Source organism: Dendrobium catenatum, unplaced genomic scaffold, assembly GCF_001605985.2.
Source record: "Dendrobium catenatum unplaced genomic scaffold, ASM160598v2 fragScaff_scaffold_1373, whole genome shotgun sequence".
In the NCBI taxonomy this organism is placed as follows: domain Eukaryota; kingdom Viridiplantae; phylum Streptophyta; class Magnoliopsida; order Asparagales; family Orchidaceae; genus Dendrobium; species Dendrobium catenatum.
The window spans coordinates 599,927-627,751 of record NW_021319835.1 but is presented as its reverse complement, the minus strand read 5'-3'; the positions used below and the strand labels follow the sequence as shown (position 1 = coordinate 627,751).

At 35.8% G+C, this 27,825-nt stretch overlaps 2 protein-coding genes across 2 annotated transcripts; both read right to left on the bottom strand.

Annotated features, from left to right (window-relative positions):
- Nucleotides 1-12,017: 12,017 nt before the first annotated feature.
- On the bottom strand, nt 12,018-15,480 carry LOC110112221 (syntaxin-132). Its single transcript, XM_028699717.1, has 11 exons — nt 14,256-15,480; nt 14,096-14,144; nt 13,919-14,007; nt 13,766-13,839; nt 13,648-13,690; nt 13,518-13,578; nt 13,366-13,391; nt 13,215-13,292; nt 13,058-13,138; nt 12,892-12,957; nt 12,018-12,464 (listed from the first exon to the last, which is right to left on the bottom strand). Exons 1-11 carry the CDS (start codon nt 14,331-14,333, stop codon nt 12,303-12,305), a joined length of 807 nt encoding a protein of 268 aa, XP_028555550.1. The 5' UTR covers nt 14,334-15,480; the 3' UTR covers nt 12,018-12,302.
- A 5,684-nt stretch (nt 15,481-21,164) lies between these two features.
- LOC114580878 lies at nt 21,165-27,486 on the bottom strand. The gene is made up of 5 exons (XM_028699705.1): nt 27,198-27,486; nt 26,916-27,083; nt 26,739-26,820; nt 26,151-26,331; nt 21,165-21,851 (listed from the first exon to the last, which is right to left on the bottom strand). The coding sequence occupies exons 1-5, from the start codon at nt 27,216-27,218 to the stop codon at nt 21,770-21,772; spliced, it is 534 nt and encodes a 177-aa protein (XP_028555538.1). The 5' UTR covers nt 27,219-27,486; the 3' UTR covers nt 21,165-21,769.
- Nucleotides 27,487-27,825: the final 339 nt, after the last annotated feature.

The window sequence follows — 27,825 nt, the reverse complement described above, 5'->3', positions numbered from 1 at the left end:
ATTCCCAGCGGAATTTTGGTCTTTTGTTTTAAATTATACAATAAAGGGTGGATATAGAATGCTTCAATTGGAGATTTAATTAGGAGGGTAAATGATTTGTAACTGTAAGGGGAATTGGAGTTCCAAAAAGAGGAGGAAGGAGGACGAAGGAGGAGAGAGTTATTTTTTAGGGTTCTGTATTGGAATATGAAAATTGTTATTTGGCATAGAGAAGAGAAGCGGAGAGAGAAATATATGGTTGAGTGGACATAGCATGAAATAGGTCTTACCATACAAAATTGAGCTATTTTTGGTGGGTTTTATTTTTGGATATAGAATTTGTTATTTGACTTAAGAAAATGAAAGGTGGAGATGAAAGGATACAATTTACTAAAAATAGCTTCAAATAATTATTACCATGTAATTCACCCCATTAGCACCCGTCGTGATCTCCATCTTCGCACTAGCAGCTGCCGTCAGCAACAACCATCGTTAAGTCTCGTTGGTCGACACCACCCCTCTAATGATTGTTATCACCGCTGGCAACCACCACCACCATCCCATCAATGCTGCCACTCTATTGATTATCACTATCACTGGCATAGTCTTATGAATCGCTCTAGTTTCTGACAAGTAGCATTGCAACATAAATCAATTTATTCATATTTATTAAAAATAAATTACACCCAAATTATTTAAAAGTTAATATGAAACTAAAAGGACTCTGCTGATTTCGATTCTTGTTCATTTTTCTGCTCCATTTTAAATTTTTTAATTTTCCTGCTCATTTTCTTAAAATATTTATAAACTTTGCTCCTTTTAAAAATTTCGCCGTCCCTATTTCCGACCAAAATGTCGTAACTTCCGATCCAACGGGAAAGGAACGCCGTCGACGGAGCGAAGTCGATCAGCAACGAAGGAGGCGAAGAAGCGACTATGCAATCTCTACAGGAAAGTCGTCGGAGGAGCTCGCGATCTGAGATTGTAGTCGGTAGGGCTTGCGGCGTCGGTGGTTTGCGAACAGAGGAGAGGGAGGATGCGAGCGATCGAAATCCTCATTCCTTTGGCATTTAACGACGCGAGGCAAGGCGTCAGACAGAACAACACAATCATGGCGAAACGTGCGTGGGACGTCCGGCCTCTTGCGGAGAACGGGATTTCGGGGATTTGTGCTCGTGTTAGCCGGCGCCGGACAGGTACGCGATCTTCTTCTTCTTTTGTGTGTGTGTGTGTGTGTTAGGTATACGGGCAAACAATTAAATAAGCTTACCACCCGAGAATGAAGCAAGCAAAGTCTCTGCTTCTAATATTTTTGATCATATACAAATATCCAAGTTAATACAATCTTTTTATGGTAGACATCTATCAAGATCTAATTTTCCAAACTTATTTGACTTGTTGAGGGGGCAATTTCATCCATCTTTATTTTGTATATTCCATTCATGATTTTATGCATTTTGCTATGCCCTATGAGTTCTTGAAAAAGTCACTGTTATTCCAGAACACTAATTATTTTGGTACTCCCAGGTTCAAACCTCTTCGATGCATTTAGTTTTTTGGTCTCTAGCTTCATGATCATCATATTTCTCATAAACTTTTTCTTTGACATCAATTGTTAGGAAAAAAGAAGAGCATGCCTTATTTATGCTACAAACAATCATCTTAGAATCAAGTTCTATGAACCCCTAAGACCATCTCCAACGGAAAATCGCATTTTTCACTCCAAAATGCCGTGAAACTTAAAAATGCCGTGATTCATCTCCAATCGAACTTATTTTGCGAAGGTAACAGTCTTTCTGTTCATTCGCGTGTTTCTTGGCAAGTTCGGTAGATGCAGAAAAATAGCGATAATGAACGGTGCAACATCAATATTGACGTCCCACTGTTCACCCGCAAGGAAATAGCGGAAGTTTTACCTTTCGGCTGGAGCTCCGAGGCGACGGCATTCAAGCGTTTGGAGTTCCGTTGGAGATGCTTTAAGGCTTCATTTGGAGCGACTTTCTTGCTTCTTCTTCTTGAAAAAAGTTTTTAGTAAAAAGTTTAATTTTTATACTAAAAATTATTTTGAGAAGTAGCAAGAAAGCCATCCCAAACAAGACCTAAGTGGCTATATAAGAGATCAAACACAAAAAAGTGAATGCCAAAATTTACATTATTCGACTTAAGTAAGGCACTTCCCATTGGAGCAAAGAGAGAAAATAATCCACAAACAAAGCAGTCATAATGGTGGTGTATAACAAAATCATACGAACCAATTATTTTCAATATCGGAGTACACTTTCACTTAACAAAGGCAAAAGAGATGTCACAATTATTTTAGTATACAACTAAAAAGATAGCGTACGAGAGATAATAATGAAAGAAGATTAAATAAATATAAAAAATCATCCCCTTTAGCAGCTCTTGAAAAAATGTATCATTAGTTTATTGAAGTGATACTTTAAATTCTTGGAAATGAACTTACGATTTCCTTTTTTTTTTTTTGTTCTCTCCGCTCTTTTGACTCTTCTCAATTCATTCTCAACTCTTTCAAAAAAAAAAAAAAAAAAAAGATAGGGAAAGAAGTGATGAAATTTGACTAATTTAAATACGTGCAATCAAAACCTTTCAAATTTTATCTCAGAATGCTTTGCTCATTTGATTGAATCTGATTTGGTAAGTCTTTTTCTAAATGACTGCAAAAGGACATTGCTTTCACCTGTTGAAACTAAGACTTTGTTTGGGAAGGGTTTTTTGTTGCTTCTTAAAACAATTTTTAGTACAAAATTAAAAATTTTGTACTAAAAAATGCTTTAAGAAAACAAAGCTTTATTTGGGACAGCTTTTTTTGCTGTTTTTTAAAAGCAATTTTTTAGTATATAAATTAAAATTTTTGCATTAAAAATTGTTTTAAGAAGAGTAAGAAAGCCGTCCTAAACGAACCTAAGCATTACATTGGTTCAGTTATAGCAACTTTTTCAAAAATAAAATCTGTGTGCACGCTAGTGTGGGCTCCGAAAATCGGCCCGCCTCCACTCGCTTTCTTATTCGGCGAGGAGTTTTAAAACGAACTAAGTTCCGAGGTTAAATTTTTGGAAGGCAGATGAGTTTGTAGATAAGACACTACCCAGAGATTTCGCCTCATTTTGCGAGGACTTTATGATCCTGAGTTTTGGTTTCCTATAGGCGCAAGCCCCTATAGTTTTACCCCTCTCGATCACGAGAGAGAAATTCGATTAAGGCTAGTCGTCAATCAGATACTAGAATATACGTGTTATCTGTCATATAGTAGCAGCATAGGTATGGAATGGTTGGAGATTGGATTTGGATTTGAGAATTTGGAAAGTTTGGAGATTGAAAAATTGACATTTAAAATAGAACTTCACCATTTGCACTTAAAGCGGATGGTGGGGGAATGGATGATAGACCGAGCAAGATCCCAATGTGTTCCTGTCATCCCGGCCATCGTGGTCCCTGGTCTACTTAGTCAGAGGAGGTAGTCGACCCAACCTGACAGAAGATCCTTGTTGGCAGCCATGGGTTGCTTCGTCCAAGGGACCTGTAGACCGGGTTGAATATTTGTCTAAGGGGACAAATTTGAATCCACCTTAGCTAACAGAGGGCTTTGTGCCCTATCGATCATATCTATTGATTCATATCTCAAGGTTTGATGCCAATAAGGAACGTATTGGCTCTGGCCATAACCGTATTTCGTGGTGCCATTTGGCGGCAAACACTCGGTTCAGAGGGCCCCGGGTCTAACCGTTTATCCTGCGGTGCCATTGGCCGGCAGACCGCCGGTTAGAGGAGCGTACCACGTTCTACTGGCAAAGATTGTTTGAGAATGGATTCCTAGTAATATTTTTCGATTAGGCATTTAGCCTCTTTTGTGACTGAATAGTTTTTAATTTTTCCACCTCGACAAATTGTTACGGAGGAGATGGATTGAGTTTTGCTTTAAAGTGGTTGTATGGATTTATTCCAATTTTAAATATTTTTTAGGATTTTGAGATTTTTGGAATTTTCTGGGATTTTGGGTGGAGCTTTGAATTTTTTGGATTTTTATGGATATTTTGGGTGAGCTTGGGAGTATTTGGAATAGACTTTGGATATTTGGGAGGCATTTGAGAAACATTTGGGAACCCCTTCGGTTGAGATATGCATTCAACACCGGCCATCATCGGGGTGTTCGGGGCCATTTCTATTTATACTTGAACCTTATCAACTCAGTCGAGTTATTGACTGAGGATCGGGTTTCGTATGCTTTATGGCCTCTTGATATGTGAATTCGTTATTGTTGTAGGTCTTCGAGGCCTAATATGAATGCTTTAAAGCAAATATACCGGTCGCCACAACTTTATATTTGCTTAATAGTTCGAACCCTGTCGACTTCTATTGACCCGTATTAGAAGGATCAGTTTCGAACCTAAATTCACTGTCAACCCACGCAGCATCCCTAGGACGTCACGTGTGTACCAATAACACGCTCGCCGGGGCCTGCGGGTGTTTTGATTACAATTACCCCTTTTAGTGTGCCTATGTGTATACAAACTATTGTGCACGTGCGGGGTATTCCTAGATAGCGCCTTTATGTCTGCTTGTAACGGAGGGTTGCAAGTCCTGTGCGGGTTGTAAGCAGCTTCTGGATAGAGTTATTTGCTGCTTTCGTACAGGAGAACTGTCGTCACATAAGTATTGCCTTATTTGGGCGGATCATAGTGCACTAACTAACTCCTGCTTTGTTGAGATTGTTATGTAATATTCGACGGGATGCGCAACAGAAGCTCGTGAGCTTGCATCTGCGTATATCTTTCATGCACTTTATTGTGGTATTTGTTTTACAATACATCCACTACGGCCGGAGAGGTTATTTATCTTTAAGACTGAAGTTAACTACGGAAATTACATGCATTATTGTAGTCTTTATATGTATCTACACAGGTTGGTATATTACACATACATCTGCTTGGTAAAGAAAATCCGTTATGTGTTGCAGGCTGTTTTTTTTTTGCTTTTCATGGATCTTATTTGTATATGGAATTGCAGCGCAGGGATATGCTATATATGTGCAATTAATGCTGCTTGATTGGTTTAGATTGGTGAGGCGCACCTTTCATAACCACTGAGATGTACCTTTTCCCATGATATATGCAAGCATACATGTCTTCCACAAGTAAAATCGGTATTTAAACGAATGCTTGATGTGTGTCCATCTTTCTCTTCATTTAATTTGTAGGAACCATGCTAAAAAACAAAAACATTACCATATACAATTTTAATAAATATAAAATTATTCATGAAAAATAACACCATTATATCAATCAGCACCTACCCAAAAAAATACATATGAATAATAGAAAAAAAAAATTGTTCAATAGGAAAAACATATTAGAAAAAAATGATAATCAGTCATACTAATCAATAAAAATATTGAAAAATGTCAAATTGATCAAATTTGCACTATTAGATAAATATGAAAGATTAACACAATTAAATTTATTGCAAAAAAATATGATGAAAGGGAATGTATGCATGCATTCAAACAGATCTATCCACCATTTGTTGAGAATAACAAAAAAAAATGTACTACTAATACATTCAATTTAAGAAAAACAACATATATTCAAAAAATAAAATAACAATATTATTCTACTACAAAATTTATGAGAATTCAATAAGAATCATTGTATGATATTGTAAGCATCATGAGAAACAACACATCCAATGTACAAGATCCTAAAAAAATTCAAAAATGTTACAAAATAAACAAAAACTGAAATATAAAAGAGAAAATAAGAAGATCAACTAAGATTTTAATCTATGGATGAAATCAATATAATAATTACATATCTGAAAAAAAAAAAAAAAAAAAAACGTACATTGAGCATCAAAATGCATCATAATATCATATTAATTAAATAAATGACAGCTTGAAAATACCAATGCTTACAAATTTCAATAAACATACTGAAATAATTTCCACAATTAATCAAAGGAGGCTTCAATTTTCAAAGGTTAGAGAAATTCCATATGCCAAATTGTCCAAAACTAAACATATACAATTCAAAACATTACATTGTTCCACAAAATTGTAGCACCATGAAAAAAAAACAATAAATCTAACAATACAACTATGATAAGATTATAATCATTATTTATCAAATTATGTGTTTCATTTTCAAAATTCCCATGCGCCCTTCATTAGAGTTCAGACTTATATGCCTCCATTCTCATTTGTGGATTTGATTCTAATCAAGTCCAAGCTTTAAGTTAAAATTATAAGTTATATTGTTATAAGTGTAAATCAATCTACAAATATGAATCAAGTTCAAAGTGTTATGTCAAGTTTAATAGTCAATTAATATTCAAATTTTCAATATGCTCATTTGATGTCTTCAACCAAACCTTAGTCCAAACTCAATGGTTCCTTGCTGAGCCCTAAAATAACAAGCTAAGTCATCAGTCACATGTCCTCATATTTTCAAAGGAGAGTTCAGGCTCAATGTGAGCCTCGTTCATTCATCGAGTCCCTCTGTTTCTTGCAAGTGCAATTTTATTCGAAATTGTTCAGTCAATTGATCACTTCAATTTCATTTGATTGAATCTTGATATTAAATCTGATTTTTTATTGCACAAGTTATATCCAAATTTAAGAGAAAGCGTGCTGGTAGGTGCCCTCGACAGAGGACAACCGCGGCCATGAAATTTGTTCCCCCACAACGCCAGAGAAAGGCGTGCATGGGTCTTCGATACTGTTGCAAAAGAGAAGCAGTGGTTTCCCCGCAAGCGGGTACTTAGGTAAATAATAATAATAAAAAAAAATAGTTGTTCCCTCGCGAGCGGGTACTTATGAATATCCCGATCTCGTCTTAGGCACTGCAACGGTTCCCTTCCCACCACGCTAGAGAAAAGCGTGCATGTGTTGGTTTCCTGTTCAACACTAAACGTCGAGAAATAGGATTTGGAACCGACTCACTCCGCTACCTCGCCGTAGGTGTCGCGCCGGTTACCCCTCCCCACGCTAGAGAAAGCGTGCATGGGCAGACCACCGACTCGACAAGCATGCCGAGATAGGAGAGAGAAAGGGTTTCGAAAAATCAAGAGAGATCTCTTTTTTTTTGAAATTTTTTTTTTTTTCTTCTTTTTTTTTTTGAAATCTTTTTTTTTTACAGTAAATGCATAAATTTCACAGTAAAAAAAAACATTATATAAAAGTTATGATATATATAACATAACTATATATATAATATATAACAGTTATATACATATATCATAATATATAAGTAAAAAAAAAATTTGCTAACGACTGAAACTATTCAAACTAAATACAACTAATGAATAGTAACAATACAACATATGTAATGAAGATGATAACAGTAACAAATAAAATAATAAAAAAAAAATGAATGAATTTGAAGAAAGTGGAATAAATTTTGCTGTGTAGGATTTTTTTTTTTTTTTTTTACTTTTGCTAATTATTAATACATATATAAAAAAAGGTAGACTAAAGGCTAGCAAAAGGTACCAAGGGCTATGATTACTTTTGTTGGTTGGAGGGAAGTGGGGATGGCAGCCTTTGAAAAAGCTGACTACATGAAAAATGCTAAATGGTGTTTAAATTATGATTAGCCGTAAGTATTGGATTATTGGAGATTTAAATAGGATGATTGTATGAAGAGTGAGGCACGGTTAAAAAAATAAAAACTTAAAAAAAAAAAAAAAAAACTTAAATAATTCCGACTAGCATATGGGAGTATAATGAAAGCTGCCATCCTCACGTGAATAAGAACAAAAAAAAAAAAAAAGCTTTCAATGGAATAAAAGAAAGTGTAAGATCTGATTGTTTAGAGAAACTCTACATTTTTTTTTTTTTTTATAAGAGGGCTCAAACCCCTGGCAAGTTGACAAGAAGTGTGAGGCACGACAATGGTGAGCATTGAGGAAATATCCAACCTTACCTGGAGTATTGGCTAGAGTTTGCAGCTTGTTGAGTGACGAGCAAGGGGGACGGGAAGGTGGACGTTTAGTTCAGAGAAAGCGTCGGCTAGAAGGACCAGCGTGGTTTATATGCCTCGGAAGCAGCTGTTTCAAGCGGTTTGCGTCTGCTCGGAGGTACGACAAGGTACTGGGAGGTGTGAGGTGGGAGCTGCTGCGGTTGGAGGCCTTGGATGGTAGGTAAAGGAGAGGAGGGAAGGCTGTCGTGAAGGTTTTGGTTGAGAGAAGTAGATCGGTCGGGTTATGAGAACAAACGAACAAGTGCTCTGCTTGTTGTGGGAGACGGACAGAGCCTGAACAAAGTAGAAATTTGATTGGGGAGTTCCAGAGAGCAGGGTAACCAAAGCAAAAATAAAAAAACTAGCCAAAATCAAAAGGCTCGCTTGCTCTTGTTTTTAACGTCTAAGCTGCGATTGGAGCGGAGTGCCAGCCTTTCAGAGAGGACATCCGAGGTTTTCTACGGGATTTCCGGGATTTAAAACAGAGATTCGTACCAGATTTTTTGAAGTTGATACGAGGTAAACATTTAATGCGATTGGGATTTTTCTTGTTTGACTTCAGCTGGCTAATCTTTTTTAGTTTGTCAAATTAATTTTTGCTAAATTAATAATAATATCAAAGCTCTGCTACTATGAGTAATGATAATCAACCACTTGACTTTAAGAACACACGTGGATCATAAGAACACACGTGGATCATTTGTAATAAGATTACTGAGTGCAAGATAGCAACTATTAGTAAACTTCATTTTTCCATGTCCGCCAAGAGAGATCGGGTTGGGTAGTTTGTAATATTTAGATATTTGAATGTTGCAAGTCTTGCTTATCTCACCAGCCAAAGGAAGATATTTAATGTGTGGACAACCCAACAAATTGTTCATCCATATGGTAGACCTTGCATCAATGTATTTATTTTTACTTAAATTCTCTAGACATTTTGGTGGTTGAAGGTCGTCGAGCATGTTCTTGGCGAAATAAAATTTGCACTTCTCGATTCATAATTTGGCACTACAAGCCTCCTCGGCATCCTTCACATTTTGAAGAAGTTTCAGTCTTAAATGGCGAAGCTCATTCATATGCTCTAACTAAAGCCGTTATCATTTTTAACATAAAATCCATCAAGTTGTTGAAGATAATTTGGCTTTTCAATTCTATGCGTCCCATAGAAATCATCCGAGGGCAGTTGCATGTAACACACATTTGTGGAGTTATCCATTTTTTTTTTTCGATAAGGAATTTGGATGAATAAACTGCCCATATTCATAAATTATGAGTTGCAAGTGATATAGATTGCTTAGAGATTCCGGTAGTAAAGTTTGAAGAACCTTTAAGTATCGAAGACGTGACAAATATCCAATTGTCTCAGATATCCTTTTTAGGCACAACGCATACATGTAAAACAAACAGATGATTTTCGATACTTTAAAAATTAGAGCAAGTGCTTCATCAAAATCTGTATCTTCTTTATAACACAAATAATGCGTACCAAATTTCCTTCTCTTTTTTTTTTTTTTTATTTTCCAATCTTTTGAGCACTTTTAAATTCCAACTTTGTCCAATATTCTCCGTAGCCTCTTCTCGAAGACAAGGTGGCAGAATAAAACCCAATAAATTGCTTTCTAGAATTGCCCTCGATGGCTTTCATCCATCCTCTAGAACACCACTGATGACTTTAGTTGCCAATGGAGATCTCAAAAGATTTTTAACTATTTCTCCAACAATGACTTTTAATTAAATATATATTCTTAATATCGACGAGTGGTGTTGTTCAGCACTTGTGAAATTTTTCTTCTCTTCAATATTCTCTACATAAATTTAATAAAAATAATACATTTTTTACTTCTTTTAATTACAATAAATAGTATATAATTTACACTTAATAAAATCCCCCAACTTAAACTCTTATATGTCCTCAAGCAATGGTGAAATCACCAATTAATTAACTTAATAGCCAAAGTAAAAGTTGATAGTTTAAAATTACAAAAATGTAAGATAATACATCACAGTTTTGAAGTAATTTAAAATAAGCAAAGTTATAATTCTAGTTTAAATGGTAAAAAAAAAAACTATCCCAATCAGTCACACTTACTTTTTCTTATAACTATCTCAGATGATCCAAATTTATTAAATAAAATGTATATTCTGAATGTCGACGATGTTACGGACGTAATGACGCTGTCCGTTTGTCAATCGGACGTCATCTGGGCATCTTCGAGGCCTCATTTCTGTCTTAGCGCAGACCTTTATATTATATTTGAGTCGCCTTTGAAATTTACGACGCTATCTTAAATGATTTAATTTGATCAAATAAAATGTAGACTCTTAATGCCGACGACGTTCCGGACGCAATGGCGCTATCCGTTTCATAATCGGATGTCATGTCGTTTCCGAATAGGCAAAATTCCTTGAGATTCGTGCCTTCGCAACATATTTGAAATTAATAAAATTTGAAGATAAGATTAAATATGTGATTCTCCCTCACTCCCTTTGGTATTTATTTTGACACTACAAGCCTCCTCGACATTTTTAGTACTTTGAAGAAGCTTGATTCTCAAGTGGCAAGAATCATTCATACGCTCTGACTCCCCAATTGAGCAAGACAAAGGATTGCAAATATTTAAACGTCCCGGTTTCTTCTCTCTCCCTTTTTTTTGTTTGGGATTTGAAGTTCGAACGGGCAAGTGTAAAATAATCTCAAAAATTTCGAGAGATGACTCTCCATCATCCATAAGTTTACCACATTCCTTCTTTCGATATCCTCCTTAGTCATTCCTTGAGATGGCTGAATGGTACCCAATGCAGTCCATATTCAAACTAAATTATCTTTATAAAATGTATGATCTTGTGGAAACGTACCACAAAGTGCAAGATAATTTTGTAGATGCCTTGGGAGGAACATGTAACTTAATCTTAAGATAGGAAATATGTCATTTTGACCCAATTTTGTGCAATCATCAATACAATTGAGCCCATCTGAGTTGTTACCAAAACTCTACTACCAAAACTCCCATAGGCTAAAAGGGATGGGCACCCTTCTCCAATCTACTTTTATCTTGTTTCTCATCATCTTCCCAAATGTTATCAGCACAAGTAAGAACTTTTTGGACATTGTCTTAGTCCGAAGACTATCTTGAAATGCCTTAGGTGTCTCTGAACGAGGCTTCTCCTTCTTAAGATATTCCAACATAACTGCAATGACCCCCGTTTTTTTTTTATATATCATAATTGTTGGAAACACAAAATCCACATTTTAAGATCAAATTCCTGTGCTATTTCATCTTCATAAATATGTTGCAGGGGAATTTTCTTTCCTTTACCACCACGGTACACTATAGATAAAAGAGAAATGTTTATGTACCAACTTGTTCGAGGCTCGTTTGATGGCTTCCTTAACCATTCCATAACAAAATCCAACACAATTCACATTCAAACTGAATTCTCTTTGTCAAATTTAAGATTCATGGGTTTTGTTATATGGGTCAACAAATGCCCCCCAACAAATGTTGTACGCGCCTAGAGCGAATCACGTTTGTTGTATGTTAGTTTTGAAGCAAAGACTTTGTTTGGGAAGAGTTTTTTGTTGCTTCTTAAAGCAATTTTTTAGTACAAACATTAAAAATTTTGTACTAAAAATATGCTTTAAGAAACAAAGCTTTATTTGGAACAGCTTTATTGCTGCTTTTTAAATCAACATTTTAGTATATAAATTAAAATTTTTGCATTAAAAAACTGTTTTAAGAAGTAGTAAGAAAGCCGTCCTAAACGAAACCTAAGCCAGTACAGTGGTTCAGGTTTATAGCAACTTTTTTAAATAAAATCTGATACACGTTAGACTTAAATATTACTCGTATATTTAGTACAGAATAGAATATACAATGCTTAAGTGTCATGATGCTTGAATATGCTCCCTTTCTTTGGGTGATTCATGGAAATAAGTTGTGAATCTTGCGAGTAAAATGCTCAGGAATTTTATTTCAGGGAGTATGAATCAAAGGAGATTGAGATTAAATTTGTATTTTTACAAGACAAATCAAAACAAGGAATTACTATGTACTAAACTTGATGGAAAAAAAAAATATTAGGCAATGATACATAAAATAAAAAATAGAAGTCTCTGTTCCTTTTACAGCATACATGGGAAGAATATTATACAACCAAGGTAAGTAAAAATGAGGTATCATTGGTAGCTAATGATCTGACTATTTTACCCACCTCAAAGCTGCAAATCAATGAAAAAGAGATATGAACTATAGGAGTTCAGCAAGCTGTGCCAACGAGTGATAAACAAATGTACATCCTGTGAATGATTCCTGTATAAGAATGATAACAGTGAAAGAATGTTCATATTTTTCATTTCTTCCAAGGTTTAAGGATCCCGAGAACAATGACAATGGCAATAATCAGGAGCAAAACTATTGCAATGAGCATGCATTTTCTTGATTTCTTTTGCAAGCTCTTTGCAGTTTGAAGGGCCTCTGTTCCGTTCTGTACATGGTTCACTGCATTTGCTACCTGAAAATTTAGTTTCAATTTGTTAAATAATGATTTTCTCTTGAGGAAGACGATTTCATGGAAGCATGATGAAAAATTAGTTGGCTACTGTTAACAAGAGATATACTCAAAATATATTAAAGTTCAACAAGTTCAGTATAAAGTTCCTAAAAATATTTTAAAGATATATTTCACTTGTGTCAATTAATTAATTACTAGTTCTTACTTAATCTTTTATGTTTTTTATCCTATTATTATAATAACTACTTCAATAAGAATGTTTTTTTTCTCTTTTATTATAAATAAGTCAGCTCGTGAGCTGACTTAAACTCATAGAATTAAGCTCAAATTCCATTAATTGATCATGTTCAAACTCGAGCCATTGTTGACTCGAGCTTAGCTCGACTTATGTACTCCCCAATTGCATATAAAGAGCAGAAAATCAAACCTGCGTTTCAATATTATCCAACATCTCTCCTTGTGCTTCAACTAGCACTGCCATGTCCATGAAAACCTATAAACACACAAAAATTCCATAAAATAGTATGTTGAAGCAGCACAACTTTGGAAAAATATATATAACATCAGCTAAACTGAATTAGTTAGGAGTATACTTGATGCAGTTCGAGCAGTTTCTTCTCAATCTCCTTCACTGCATCATGCCTTTCTTGAATCTCTTCCAAGGTATCAATAACCTATAAACATATTTCTTATTAACAAATCATTTTCTACGCACCATTTTCATAATCTAACTGCAGTTTTGAGTTAAACCTGCCCCCTTCCCATATCTTGAATCGCCTTTTGAAAGATTTTCTCGCTATCACCGGTCTCGATCAGTTCGTCGATCATCTATATATGTTTTCATAATTTTAATGACATAATGTAGGAGTTTTCCATTGACTAAATATGTTTTAATGCTCACCTCCTCAGTTGGAGTGGTCCCTGTGACTGATCAACGCAACATATTCAAAGAGAAAGGGAAAATTTTAACATCATTACATATAATTTTGCAATGAAAAAATAGATATTTTCACATTTCTTGGATGAGATTATAACAGAATGTCAGTTTGGAACCTGTAAAAAATCTTCTCTGTACAATTTCCCTGTATTCCTCTTGTATAGTTTGTCTCAGATTCTGTAATGGGTTATGCAATTTAAGCAACTATTTTGCATGGAGGATAGCTCAGAGAAGCAAAATAAATACCTGAAAATCGTTCACTTTATCCCTCAATTTCTTCTTTAAGGAACTGCAATCCATGGCAGTCCAGAATGATTACAAGCATGATAAGATAAGCTAGCATAGCTGAAGAAGCAAAACTTACACAGTCATGGCTGTTCTTGATCTGTCGACAGCCGTACCCTTTCCGCAACCAGAATTCTTTCTGTTCTCCAAGTTCTAAAAAACCAAGTAGCAGTAAGATAAGATAGATCTTCCGACACTAATCAAAACAAATTGGATTAGAAAAAATGCTTACATCACGATCTATTTCTTCTAATTTCATTTTGATGGCACGTGCAACTATTCCCACTTTATCCATGTCCTTATCCATCCTTTTCTTAAAATCTGGAAGAAATCCAATTTTACATTTTGTCAGATTATTACAATTGGAATAGCAGAAAAATATAATAATGATGAGCCTGATATAGGCTACCTTTCATTGCAGAGGCCTTAGTAACAGCCTTGGCTTCCTCATTGGCTTCCTGGAATTATTTTCACAGTTCATGTGATATAATGATCTAATCAAGAAACTTTATAATCTAGAAGAGATCAAGATATACTTGCTTTTAACATTTCTGCAGATGAAGACATACCTGGAGCTTCTTGAGGTTATCAGAGAGCTTTATCATAAGCTCCTCAACTTCTTTTACCTGTTTGAAAAATTCTTCCATTCCATAATCTGTTCTTAAGCTTTGTATTGGAAATCCCAACTCTATGTCTCTTTCCCTTGGAGACCTGTCTTGCTTCTCTGTGCCAGAAACAAAAGAGTCCTGCAAAGTGAAGCAATATCATGAAAGATTAGAAAATAATTTCTCAGGTGAGGTTTTCAAATCTCATTAAAAGTCTGCAGTCTCTGTAACTTCAGCTTTGCAACGGCTTAAGAGCATCTCCAAGCGAAAATCCCATTTTTCACACCAAAATGTAGTGAAAATAAAAAATCTAATGATTCATCTCCAATCGAACTCCAATTTGCGCGCTTCTGCAAAGGTAACCGTCTTTCTCCTCTTTGGAGCTCTTCTTTGGCAAACCCGCAAGCAATAGCGGAAGATTTGACGATGGAACGACGACACACGGATGTTTGGCAATCGGTTGGAGATGCTCTAAGCCCGAAAACTGTCGGAACAGAGCAAGTGACCCTTAACAGTTTAAAATTAGTTTGCGACAGATAAAAAAAGGCTTATCGTAAATCCAGTGACAGGCTCTTTTGGCAGTCGCAAACCAGCCATATTCTTTAGTTTTACATTAAATCATATCATATTCTGAGAGTAACTTCATCAAACTAATCAGATATTAAAGCATCACGAACATGCCATTACATAGTAGCTTCAAACAAGTATAACTATAAACAAAGCGAAAAACCAAAGGTTCTACCTTGAGAAGATCATTCATTTTCACAACTAAGAGAATTGGAAACTGGAAGCAGAGGAAGGAGGACGAAGGGGAAGACTAAACTGCTAGAGGTTCTGAAAGGCTCTTCCTTAAGAGACCGACGTCCAGATCACAAATAAAAGAATGAAAAGAGAGGGAAGAAGAAGATCGGATTGCAGCAGAAACAAACTGTTAGAGAAGAATCGGTAGGCTTAGATGAAGGAAAATGTCAGCAAAGCAGAACAAAAAACTAGCTATCAGCATTCAGAATTACGTTATGACTTATGCACAGCTCCAGCTCTCATGTTTTTAACCAGTCAGAAAAGGCCAAATCTTCATAAAGATCCAGTTTAAGAGATAATTAAGGAAAGAAAGCAAATTATAAATATTATTTCAAACTGATCAAAATTGCAAAGCGGAAGTGCTTTTTTAATTAAAATGCAAAGTAGTATTTCGTTTTAACTTAAAAATGTTCAGCATAAAAAGCTCCCAAAAAATTGTACTTAATTTTCTTAATTTTGTATTAAAATTATAAATATATTAAGTACATATAATATTATATTACAAATTATAAAAATATTCAATATTATAAATTTAAATTTAAGAAAAAGCAGAAGGAATTTAGGTTTTAATTACAAACACAAATCCATTTTGCGTTTTTAATTAAAACGAAAAACACATTTGCGTTTTAATTAAAAGAGTTTTTTTATTTTACAAATTTGATCCTTTTTAAATAATATTTATAATTTGCTCTATTTGCTTAATCACCTCATAAACCGGATATTTCTTGGCCATAAGAAAAAGATAAATGCATACAATGATAAATTTATGAGAAAATATCAAAATGATTCATTATGAAAGATAAAAATAATCTGTAATAATTATTTTGGTCTCTTAATTCTTTAAAGAGGAATCAAAATAGTCTACTATGAGATTATTTTGATTCTTCTTGAAAGATTTGAGCGACAAAAATGATCCTTTAATATAGTTAGAGATTATTTTAATCTTTCAAACGGAGTCAACGCACCATTGTGATCTTTATCTCAAAGTCATATTAGCAAGAGATTGAAAGAGAGATCTTTCACGCATTTGTCCATTTCAATCAGGACTCCATCCAGAGAAAATTTAACAGAAGAAACAAAATGTGCTGTTTTGCAAAGAATGTCAACTTCCATCCAATCAGGCGTTTTACTATTACATGTTTGTAGAGTTGAGAAGGCTAATATTATTGGTTATGTTCATGTTTTGTTGCTGCTGTTAACGTTTTGGAATAATAATTACTTAATTAGTGGAGGACAGAAAATTTACTATGTGGCAAATTGTGCAAATTCCAAGGGCCTTTGACATGCAATATTTGCTTTTTCCTGGGATGGATTTGCTAATTGTTATAGATATCATAAAATTTTGTTTGAGGAGAAAAGCTACTATCCTTTTAAAATGATGAGAAATTATTATTCTATGTGCGGAATCCGGTTATAGAACTGTATTCGGATGCTTATGTGGAAAGTTAAAAGTCCGCGATATTTATTTGACTTGCGTATTGATTGAGTATTTATTGCGTATTCGTTGCGTAAAATGTGCGTATTGATTGAATATTTTATTGCGTATTTGTTGCGTATTTGTTGAGTATTTGTTGCGTATATGTTGCGCATTTTCTGCTTAATTACTGCTTATTTGTTGCGGATTTCTCTTCGTCTGCAGTAAGTCCGAAAAGACAAACGGGTCGAGTAAGAAGTCAAATGAATATCCTAACTTTCCATGTAAGCACGCCACACGTAATGATTTTACTGGCATCCGAACACAGCTCTATAACCGGATTCCACACAGAATAATTTTTCTTAAAATGATAATACTCTCTCTCTCTCTCTCTCTCTCTCTCTCTCTCTCTCTCTCTCTCATTGTAGTATGGATGATTGTTGGAGATGATTCTTAGGCTTTGTTTGGGTCAACTTTCTTACTATTACGTTTTTCAAATCGCTACCAGAGTTTCTATTTGACCACTGTTTTCAAGAAATTTTTGTACAATGAAGCATATTTATACAACAATTTTCAATAAAGTTAATTTCTCTACAACAATTTTACAATCACCTTTATAAAAAATTACAACCGCCCAAAGCACTTAATTAGAGTTCATTTGAGATGGCTGTAGCTTTTTTTAGAGTTCGGTACAAAGCTGTTGTGGGAAAAAATAATTTCCTTAAAAAATATTATACAAAACAGCTTCCAAGTATAAAAATTTCTTAAAAATAGTTAAAATAACAACAATCAAATGAAAATTATGGTTACGGTCTGAATAAGTAAAGTGCTAACAAAGCTACCTCAAACGAAGCTTTAATAAAATTTACAAATGCTAGATGGTATTATGCATAATTTTTATGAGCGTATCTCTGTATTATGTTTAAGAACGGTCTTACTTAAAAGCAAAATAATTTTTTTTTTTGGCATATAAAATATTTATATTTAATGGAATACTTTAAATATTAGTGAAAGTACATTATTTTGAAGTGCTATTGATATTAATACACGGTAATCGTACTAAGTGTTTGTGTTAAATTCTAATAACTTCATTTTTGTAGTCTAAATTTAAAATAAAAACCTCTTTTTTTTAATATGCAAGTAAAACTATTTCCAAGCTATTTCTTATCCTTTTGTTTTGGTTTGGTTTTTGCTGTTATCCCAAACTAATATGAGTTTTTTTTTTAACACAAATATATTAAAAAGAAAAGAAGGATGCACTAAGAGAAATAAGCTTGTGGGGAAAAAGCTTCCACTTCCCAAGGACAAAAGAGGTAAGGATACAACAGGAAAAGCATCCCAAATCAAGCCACATACAGAAACAAAAGAAAAAGAAACCTCTCAAATGAGAAGGTGAACCCTTTCATTGGTTCGTATTACGCAATAAAACCCAATACGAACCAATGAAGGAGGTCACTCATTCAGCAATTGAGGGGCTCAAGTCCCCACCTGTGAAATATGTTGTAATATTCTTCCTCTTCCTAGGGGAGGTGGCCAAAGCGCATAAAGGCCCAAGTCGAAGGAGCACTCTGTCCAATCGAGACTTGGATACTCTTCATTGTTGCTTGCAAAAGTTCACAATCCTATTAGAAGTTTCTTCCACTTGTTGTAACTTCTCGGCCGAGAATAGAATAGGGGGATCGGCTTGTGGACGAGTGCCTTGATCTTTAGGAGCCTTTGATTTTTCCTTCATTCTCTGGGTGACTAGGTTCCAAGCTCCAAGGGAGGATTCTTCCTTGTTCTCATTAAGAGAGGGCTCTTCAACAACAATATGCTTCGGCTCTTGAGGAGGGGAGGGTGCTTGGGGGGCACACTCAGTTGTGGCTTGCACCTTGGTTGGCGTTGACTGCATTTGGGGGGATTGAGGAGCACGGGTTGAAGCCTTGGAAAAGCAAGCTCCATTGGCATGACCAATTAGACCACAGTCGAAGCAAAAGTTTGTAAGCCTTTCATATTCGACTCTTTGAAAAAATCATCCATGGAGCCCATTGATCCAAACCCAAACTTGAAGCTTTTGAGAGAGATCAATCATAACAAAAATCCTTACATAGGATGATCTTCCCCAAGTACTCGTATGTGAGTCCATCCACAAGGGTTATTCAATCATATTGGCAAGACGAGTGATGTTGTTCTTATCCCAGTACATGAGAGGGAGCTGTGGGAGACGTATCCAAATAGGAGAGTGAATCCCATGAAGAGAGTTGGGAGAGGAGGTAAGAGACCACTTGTTCATACCAATGATGTTCCCTGCTATGATCCACGGCCCACTCATGAACACCGCATCCCTAGCATCTATGCTTTAGAAAATACAAATAAAAGAGTTTGGAACTGTAGCAATAATGTTGAATTCCCCAAAATGATACCACCTACGTCTGAGCTCACTAAGAAGGAAGGGAAATGCAACCCTCCGTCCCATGAGCTTAACCACTAATGCTCTATCCAATTTGGCAATATTCTCGTGCACAACTGCCACTTCCGGCTCCATGGACTAGCCATCCTTGGCTAAGAAGATTTCACTTGGCATTTTATCCAACTTGATGAATTGGACCTTGTCCCAAGAGAAAGGGCCTGACTACAATCCTCTAGGCTGCAATGAAGGAGCTTGTGTGGGCTGGCAAATAAAGCTAGCTGATTCGAGGCACTCAGCGTCATTAATACAAACACTTGGAGGGTGCATTCTAGTAGCAAACTGCTAAATGGGGGAGGGATCCACGGGCTTTATACACCTGCATATGGGAGACTTCTCCACAGACATATCCTTAACGGAAGCCAACTGGACGCAATTGGTCGTCCCATCTTGCGGGGAGGGAGCAGAGAAATCAGGAGGAGAATCAGGTTGCCTAACCAACCCCATAGAATCATCTGATCGATCCTTATGTGCTGATCATCTTCCATTTCAGAATTAGGATCAGACACGGCATCCGACTCCTCCATCTCGTTTTCAGAGTCGTCCGATTCGCCACCAAAGCTGTAGTCGCTATGAGTAACCAAAACCATTGATTGGCTGAGCTGGTTGAGCTGAGCATCCACACTTGGCAAAGGGATCGCACCTTGCGAGGGTTGACCGGGCTTGGCTGGTTTGGAACCTGAAGGCTGATCGGGCAGAGGGATCGCACCTTTTGAGCCGGCGGAATCCATAGAGAGGGGCTTGACCCTACCATCTTGCTGATTGACAAAGTTAGCCGAACCTTGCGGGCATGGAAGCTGCATTTTCTTGCACACTGCCTCCTTACCCCGCCTGATGATGGCTTGTGATTTTGCAACAACCTCATTCGAAGATTCCCTAGAAATAGGAACTCGAGCCTTAGGAGGAGAATGGGACATGGAAGTCTCCGCCTTCTCGTCGCATATGGGTGCAATCAGATGCCAATAGTTATTTTGCCGATAATCCTGCCTACCGTAGCCTCTTCTCCCATTTGGAGAAGGTGACCTAAAGCCACCCCCTCTAGCCATCCTAGAGCTTCTCTTTCTAAAAAAGCTCTAGAGAGAGAGAGGTGGGATGATGTTGAACTCTTTCTTCTCTCATTGGTTTTCCCCAAACTAATATGAGTTTGTAATGGCTAAAGTTTGGAATTATGGGTAGGCTAAAGAACTCTACAAGGGTACTCGCTCTCAATTAGAGGTGTAAACGAGTCGAGTTGTGACCTTATAAAGTTTGGCTCGTCATCCAGAAGGTGAGCTTGAACTCGAGCTCAAAAAATGAGCTCGAACTCGACTCGACCCACAGTAAACAAGCTCGAATCGGCTCGCGAGCTCGCGGTCCTCTTCTGCTCACATCCAATGAATGTTGACAGGAAATAGAGTTTGGCGGTGCGGCCGTGGGCAGGAGTCATGAGAATGCTGATGGAGATTAGAAAAAAACCCAAGTGATCATGTTAATCATTGCTCGACAAGGCCATAATACCGTAATCGAGTTAGACGGAAGTGATTATTGAAAAGCTACCTAGACCCGGATCAACACTGAATGAAGGGAGACAATACTCTGGCCTGATCTAAGATCGATGGAACACAAAAGATGACTTCTTGACTGGCTAGATCTGAGATCAATAAAATAAAGTATCTTCGTCTTTAGGGTTTAGGGTCGTCGTTTTCCTTCTTTGCTTAGTTGGGATCTTTGTTCGTTTGTTCATGCTATTTTATTTTGTACCTCTGCGTTTCAGCCCTTTATAGAGGGAGGGTTGAAGAGTTCGCTCGTTAAATCCGCTCTATAGCCAGACAGTCACATGAGATTTAATAGAATTTATCAAGAATGTTACCAAATAGTTTTCAAGATTTATACACCGAAAAATTTTCGAAATTCCGGATTTAGAGGATTTATGAAATTTTACTTAAATCAAATCCTGAGTGCTACCAAACAGCCCCTTAGATTCCGCACATAACAATATTAGTGTTGGTGTTTTAGTTGATTTCCTACTTAGGCTAATAGAACAAAGTAAGTTTTTGTCGTCCACCCACGCACCCACCCTTCCCTTTTTCTTTTCTTCAGAGGCATGCCAACCAATTGAGTTATCTTAAGCACTCTGTGTATTTATTATCTTCCTTTTAATATACTTTTGGGACCTGCTCTTAACTTTCCCAAAAAATAATAATAATATAGTTGCAAGCGTGCCATTTAAAGATGTTGCAAATAAATTCAAATTTTATATGGAATGAACACAATTGCATTGCCACTAACCAGCCCAAAAATCAAAGAGTAATTGTTCATGAGCTCACAAGTTAATCACAAAGCCTCGGAGGGTGGGTATAGCATCAATGCATACCCATGAAAAAAGGATTAATTATTTTGTGCGGATTCCAGACACCGTCCAAAGGAGAATCACAGCGCGGTGCTCGGTACCGTTGTGTACCGGGTGACGTGGTGCGCTGTGATTTGCCTCTGAACGGTCCAGAATCCGCACAGAATAATTTCTCCGTGAAAAGAAAGCTAGCTAAAGCTAAAACATTTCTTCTATCCTACTAATGCATACTCCATTGCCTCCCAGTCTAGTGACCACCACTCACTCAACCATCTTCATTCAGGCTTTGGCTCTACTCTTTCCAACTTCTACATTAAAAAAAGAGTCCATATTTGTTGTTGGTGGCTTTGGAGAAAAGCTCAAGCGCATGCTTTAGCTAATGAAATCGTCTAATATCACTATCTCCTCCATTCAATAATTTCAAACATTTATTTTGAGTTCTGGAGAAGTAGAGAAAGAGTACTTTTAACGTGGTTGTGGGGCTGAGGTCACCTGGCATGGCCATCCCCGCCTGGAATATTTCCCATGAAGAGTGTAAAATATAGCAGGATTAGTGTTCCCACGCTGGACCTGCAACCAAATAGTTCATCAAATAATGAATGCAGCCGACCAGCAATCTGAATGAAACGTCGCGTCTTACTGTCTTAGGATATTGGGATTTTAATAAAATTAGATGATGTTAGCACAATTTGAATTGAAAATCCATTGTTGAAAGACCATTAATTACATAATTATTCGCTAATTTTTTTTGGCACTATAAAGAAAATGCAAAGAATCTGGACTAAATAGTAATTTAATGGTTGACGAAATAAATTAATTCAGCAAATAAATTAAAAACTGCTTGCACACAACATACAATAAAATATTACAACAACAACATTAAGCCTTTGTCCCACTACGTGGGTCAGCAACATGAATCTTTTTTCTCCATTGTGTACTGTTAAAAGTAAAATTCTCGTTTAAATCTAATAAAAAAAGATCATTTCTAATATTTTCTAACCATGTCTTTTTAGGTGTACATCTACCTTTCTTAACATAAGTCAAATCTAATACCTCTATTTTCCTAATCGGGTCATCGGAAGGCCTCCATTTTATGTGACCAAACCATCTAAACGACTCTCTCTAATCTTATCTTCCACGAGAACTACTCCAACCTTTTCACGTATATGCTCATTTCAAATCCTATCTCTAATGGTAAAGCCACTCATTCACCTGAGCATCCTCATCTCTGCAACATTCAGCACCATAAAGCATTACAGGTCTCACGACTATCTTATAGAATTTTCCCTTAAGTTTGAAGGGGACTTTTCTATCACAAAACAAACACGATGCATTCCTCCGCTTCAACCATTATTTAGAAGAAACTATAATGGAAAGAATTCACAAGTAGAAAAATTAGGCCTCATGACCATACAAGAAGACCGCCAATCCAAAAAACTTAGCAAACACATTTACACTACACTTGAGGAAATTAACATCCGAGTTAGCACTCAAATTTGAATAGAAAATCTAAAATTTATACTAAACAAAACGTTCATATTACTTGCTTTAGATATGATATTTATAATCATCCAATTTCTATGTTATCACAGTTTTCTGATTTTTTGGGCACCCAGAATCAGGCTAGGTCGGCTACAACAACAGATTGGGAAAAATGATATCCAATGATTTAGTAGAAGTAAACAAGAAAGAATTTGTGTTTATTTTTCAGTTCTTGATTCGAGCCACACACGCTATGATTCATCCCTTTCTACTAATTAAAAACAAAAACAAAACAGGAAACTGGAAAAACAGCAGGCGCATGGATACTAAGGAGTGACGCCCCTAGTAAAAGCCTCAGCTAAAGATAACATGTGGAGAACACCTGCTGCAAAAATGACGGGAAGAAGAACAAGCGACAAAGACAAAGTTGGACAGTGTGGGTACCTGTGGGATCAGGGAGAGGGGGAATCAGTTTTGTGTCAAGGCTGCAACTTTAAGAGAGAAAGAGATTATTATGTATTTAAAAGGATCAAACCATTTATTTTCAAACGTTCATCATAAACTTTTTGAATATTTAGTATTAAAAAAGTTAAATAAAATAAAAATAATAATAATTACTTAAAATTTGTTAACTAAAATTTATAACCTATGAAAGGCATAATTTTTTTTTTTTGATATTTAGGCCAATTAAAATAAATTCACATACAAATCACATTGTAAATTTTAAACTTAAAAACTCTTGATTAATAGTCAAAATTCCAAATCAGATGAACTGATCATAAAAAATAAGTGGGTTTATAAATGTGAAGTTAGCGCATAATGATAGCATTCGAGTTAGAGACTTCTGCGAGATGCTGATTGCTGAAGACCATCTTTGATTGAGATTATAATTTGGAAGTTATTATTTTGTTTGAGGCTTAACATTAGACTTAGATGATCATACTTGTTTCAAGCTCAGACTTTAGATTTACTATTCTATGTAGAGTCCGGATGGCATCCAATGGCCAATAAAAATATACCAAGTCACCCCATAAGTGTACCGTGCTTGGTACCGAGCACAATAATGAGTTGTATCGAGCGCCTGCACCGCTCGATACCGCACTCGGTACCAAACAGTACTGAACGATTCTCCAATCTGATTTCCGCACTTTAAAGCCTGAATCTCGCAAGAGCGTTTTTTTTTTTTACAGAACAAACAAAGTTTGGGGAACAGCTGAGACTGAGATGACTGCTTATTGATCAGATCCATTAATACAACACTAAAAAAGGACCGATCCGCATCATAGTGGCTAAAAATATTTAAATTAGAGTAGCATATTTAATCATCATTTAAAAAAAAAAATGTACAGTAAATAAATAAATGAATATATAAATGTGAATCATTTAATCCTATTGATGTCTGCCAGAATATTTATAGTAACAAAAAGTGTTAAGAGTTTATCATCATCATTAGATAACAATTCCACACTATATAATAAGTTGAAAGCATCACACAGGTGACACAAAAGTGTTAAAGCGTAAACATGACAAAGAGGAAAAAAAATGCCATCTAATTTAATCAAGTGTCATAAGAGAATCCTTCTCCATAAATAAATAAGGCATTAATTTAAAGTTATAAATATGAATTATGAAAGATATCTTTTGTGATGGTAGAAGAAGGATCCATGAGATTTTCATATAATTATGAGGGGTGGTCGGCTTGGTTGGTTTCCATAAATAAGGAGATATTAGTAAGGGAGATTAGATGGTTAGAAAGATGGGGATCAATGTATGTTTTTGATAAAAGTTAGAAGTTTGTGTTGCTTGGGTCGCGATTGCTGAGAAACGTTGGAATTTGGGTGATAACATTTTATTGTTTTTTTAACTCTCCTTTTTGGTGGAGAGTGACCAATTAGCAAGATGAGTATTAGATTTCAGTAGTTGATGAGCGTCAACAGTTGATAAATGTCAGTGGTTGACGAACATTGATGTCTAATGAACTTTCGTCATTGATAGATGACGATCAATGAAGAATGTCATATGTCATGTGATGGCACATGAACTTATTCATTCTTAAGGGTAAATGAGGTTGTTTAAAGAAGAGAGATAAATGATCGTAGTTTTTGAACATTAGTTATTAATTATCATTTGGTGCAAGCAGTTTCTATGAACTATATATAATCAAGCACATATTTTGTTGTTGTTTCTGTATTTCAAAGAACACAAGAGCCAGGGACTTTGAGAATTGATTTATGATGACAAGGACATCATTTTTAACTGTTTTGCAATCAAACTGATCATTTTGTTGAAATAATGGCAATAGTATCAAGAACGTTTAGATCAAAGTCCAAATGAGCTTAAATCAAACATAAATTTCATGGACTTTTTGAAGAGTCAACGATTCTCTAAATTTTGAGTTTAAGTGCTTTATTATTATGAATATAATGGGCTCAATACGGTTGGAATTTGAGTTCATTAAAGGACCAAGATATCTAAAATTCATAACATGATTAAAAGGGATTGATTTCGAATGTTTGTTAAGTTCATATCTTTGATAAAAATTTACCGTAGCCTCGAAAATTTATAAATAGCCATAAATTTTAAACTTAAGGAAGACCATATGTGGAGATAATTTAAAGAATTCAAGAATTCAAGAGCTTTAGCTACCATTTTAATAAGTTCTAAGAATTCTTTAGTCGCAATTTCTCTTTTCTTAGTCATCCAATTCTCCCTCCTATTAGGAGGACAATTGCATCAACAATCTTCTAGCACTTGACTTATGATGCTGGCATTTAAAGTCGTCACAGCTTAACCTTCATTTGCCACCATCAACTAATGTTCACAATCCTTATGGAACCATCAGCTAATATAGAAAATCTTTGTCCACTAATGTTGACAATAGGCATCCCCCATCTTTATAAATCTTTTATAAAATTAATATTATATAGTATATTTTAATACTTTAATTTAATTTAATATAAAAATAGTAAATATTAAAAAAATTATTTAAAACTAAAAAAACAAGCTCAACGATCGAGTCAAGCTTAAGCTTTCCAAATAAGCTCGAACCTATAAATTTTTTGACAAGTTGAGCTTGAACTCGATCTCAGTAAAAACCAATCAGATTTATCTCAATTAGGTCGACTCCTTTACACCCCTAACATACATAATAATAGCTTTTATTTATATATAAAATTAAAATTTATGACATTTTTTTAAATGATAAAATCTTTGAAATTTGAAAAACAAAACAAAACAAAAATAAAATTTAAAATTTATTATCGTTTTCAATATTGTGTGAGATTTTGCAGGTAGGAGCGTAGGACAATATTAAATTTATAAATAATAAAAATTTGAATGTTATATATAAAATTGCCAAAACAATTACGGCTTTAACGAAGGACTCACAAAGTTGCGAAGAAGACAAGAACTCGCCGGGGATCGAGCCACGGAGCCGGACGCCTAGAGGCGACGCGCCGGAGACGGCCGTCAACTGCGGCCGCTCTCGCTGTTGTGGTCATTGCATGACGAAGAGTTCCGTCTTCCCCATCGTCTATCACGTGTACCAAAGCAGCCAATTTCTCCGCGCCTTCGCATCAAAACAACCCATCCCATTAGAAACTGCCGTATTAAATCAAACGGATACGGGATACAGTGTATTGATCGACGGAGGCTTTTGATTAAGCAAAATTTTCTAAATAATTTTGATTAATCAATTTCGCAGGTGATATTTGATCTATTGGCAACATTATTTTATTAAAAAAAACCTAAGATAACGCATTTGATAAATAAAATAATTATTCATGAATCACGTAAATTTCCAATCCCACAAAATGAGAAAGAGCTACAATAATTAATTATTAAATTCGAAAAGGTTTTTCTTAGACTCGATCGGGCAAGAAAACAAATTTACCATAACATCTTAATTTTATCTTTAAAAATCTTATAAATCCGTTCCTCAACCAGCTTCGAGTAAAATCGTCGGATTGCACTTACCGTCGGTGACTGCGACGGCGGAGTTTGGCGACTTTAGCTCTCCTCCACGCTGCGATCCCTTTCGAGAGAGCGTTTTCTTAACCTATATATGAAAAAAGACAAAATAAACAGACGTTTCCTAAATTGTACTAAGAAAATAGCAATTGGAGATAGGGGAAGGAGGGGAAAAGAAATTACCGAATTTCGCGCACCGGCGGTGATATCAAGTTCACCGGCGGCGCCGGTCGCGAGAAGCGAGAGATTGGCGACATCAAGGGCGACGTAACCATTGGAGTTCGCCTCCGGCACCAACTCACTCTTCCAATCATCAAAGTGCATGCCGGATTTACCTTCTTCGGCGAAATCCTTATTTAGGGTATCAAAACCTAGAATGTGTGAGAGTCGTGCGACAGAATCGAGGAATGGAACAGTTTGAGAAAGGCAGAGGAACTAGAGAGAAACGGACTGTAGTGAGCTCACCACATTGAGGGTTTCCGCCATGGAACTGACTGATTATTCTACTTGCCACGCGATGAATTAGCCTAAAAAATGATAGAATAAGCTGGGAGTTTTATCGAACAGTTCGCGGGCGAAGAAGGTAGCAGGAGTGCAGTCTCTCCAGTCTCCACTTGTCTTCCATTTCCGCCTTGTGTCCTTTTAAGGGAATCCGAAGCAGTTGCGAGGGCAAAGAGGGAATTTTGTTTGAGCAAATGTGGGTGATTCGGCCTCCAGTGCTCAGACAATTGATTCTGCTAACTTATTTGTGGAACATATATGGGGCTTGACAATGCAGAAAGTTGGAAAAATTAGAAGAAGAAGAAGGAAAAAAAAAAGAGGCTTCCGTAGAATTAATTAAAATGAAGATGATGGCTTTTTATAATTGATTCTTATTAGTGATGTAAGCTAATTTTAATTGGGCAAATTAGCTCTATAGTTTCTTCTGCTGAGTTTATAATGGAAAAAATTCACAGGTCTCTAATTCTTTTTAACTTTTTTGATTATGTAATGAAGCTATGTCTAACTAAGGTGATGGAATTTTTTCTCTCTATGATTTTCAACGTGCAATATTTTATGTGGCAAATATTCCTAGCTTTCTCTATTAATGGCC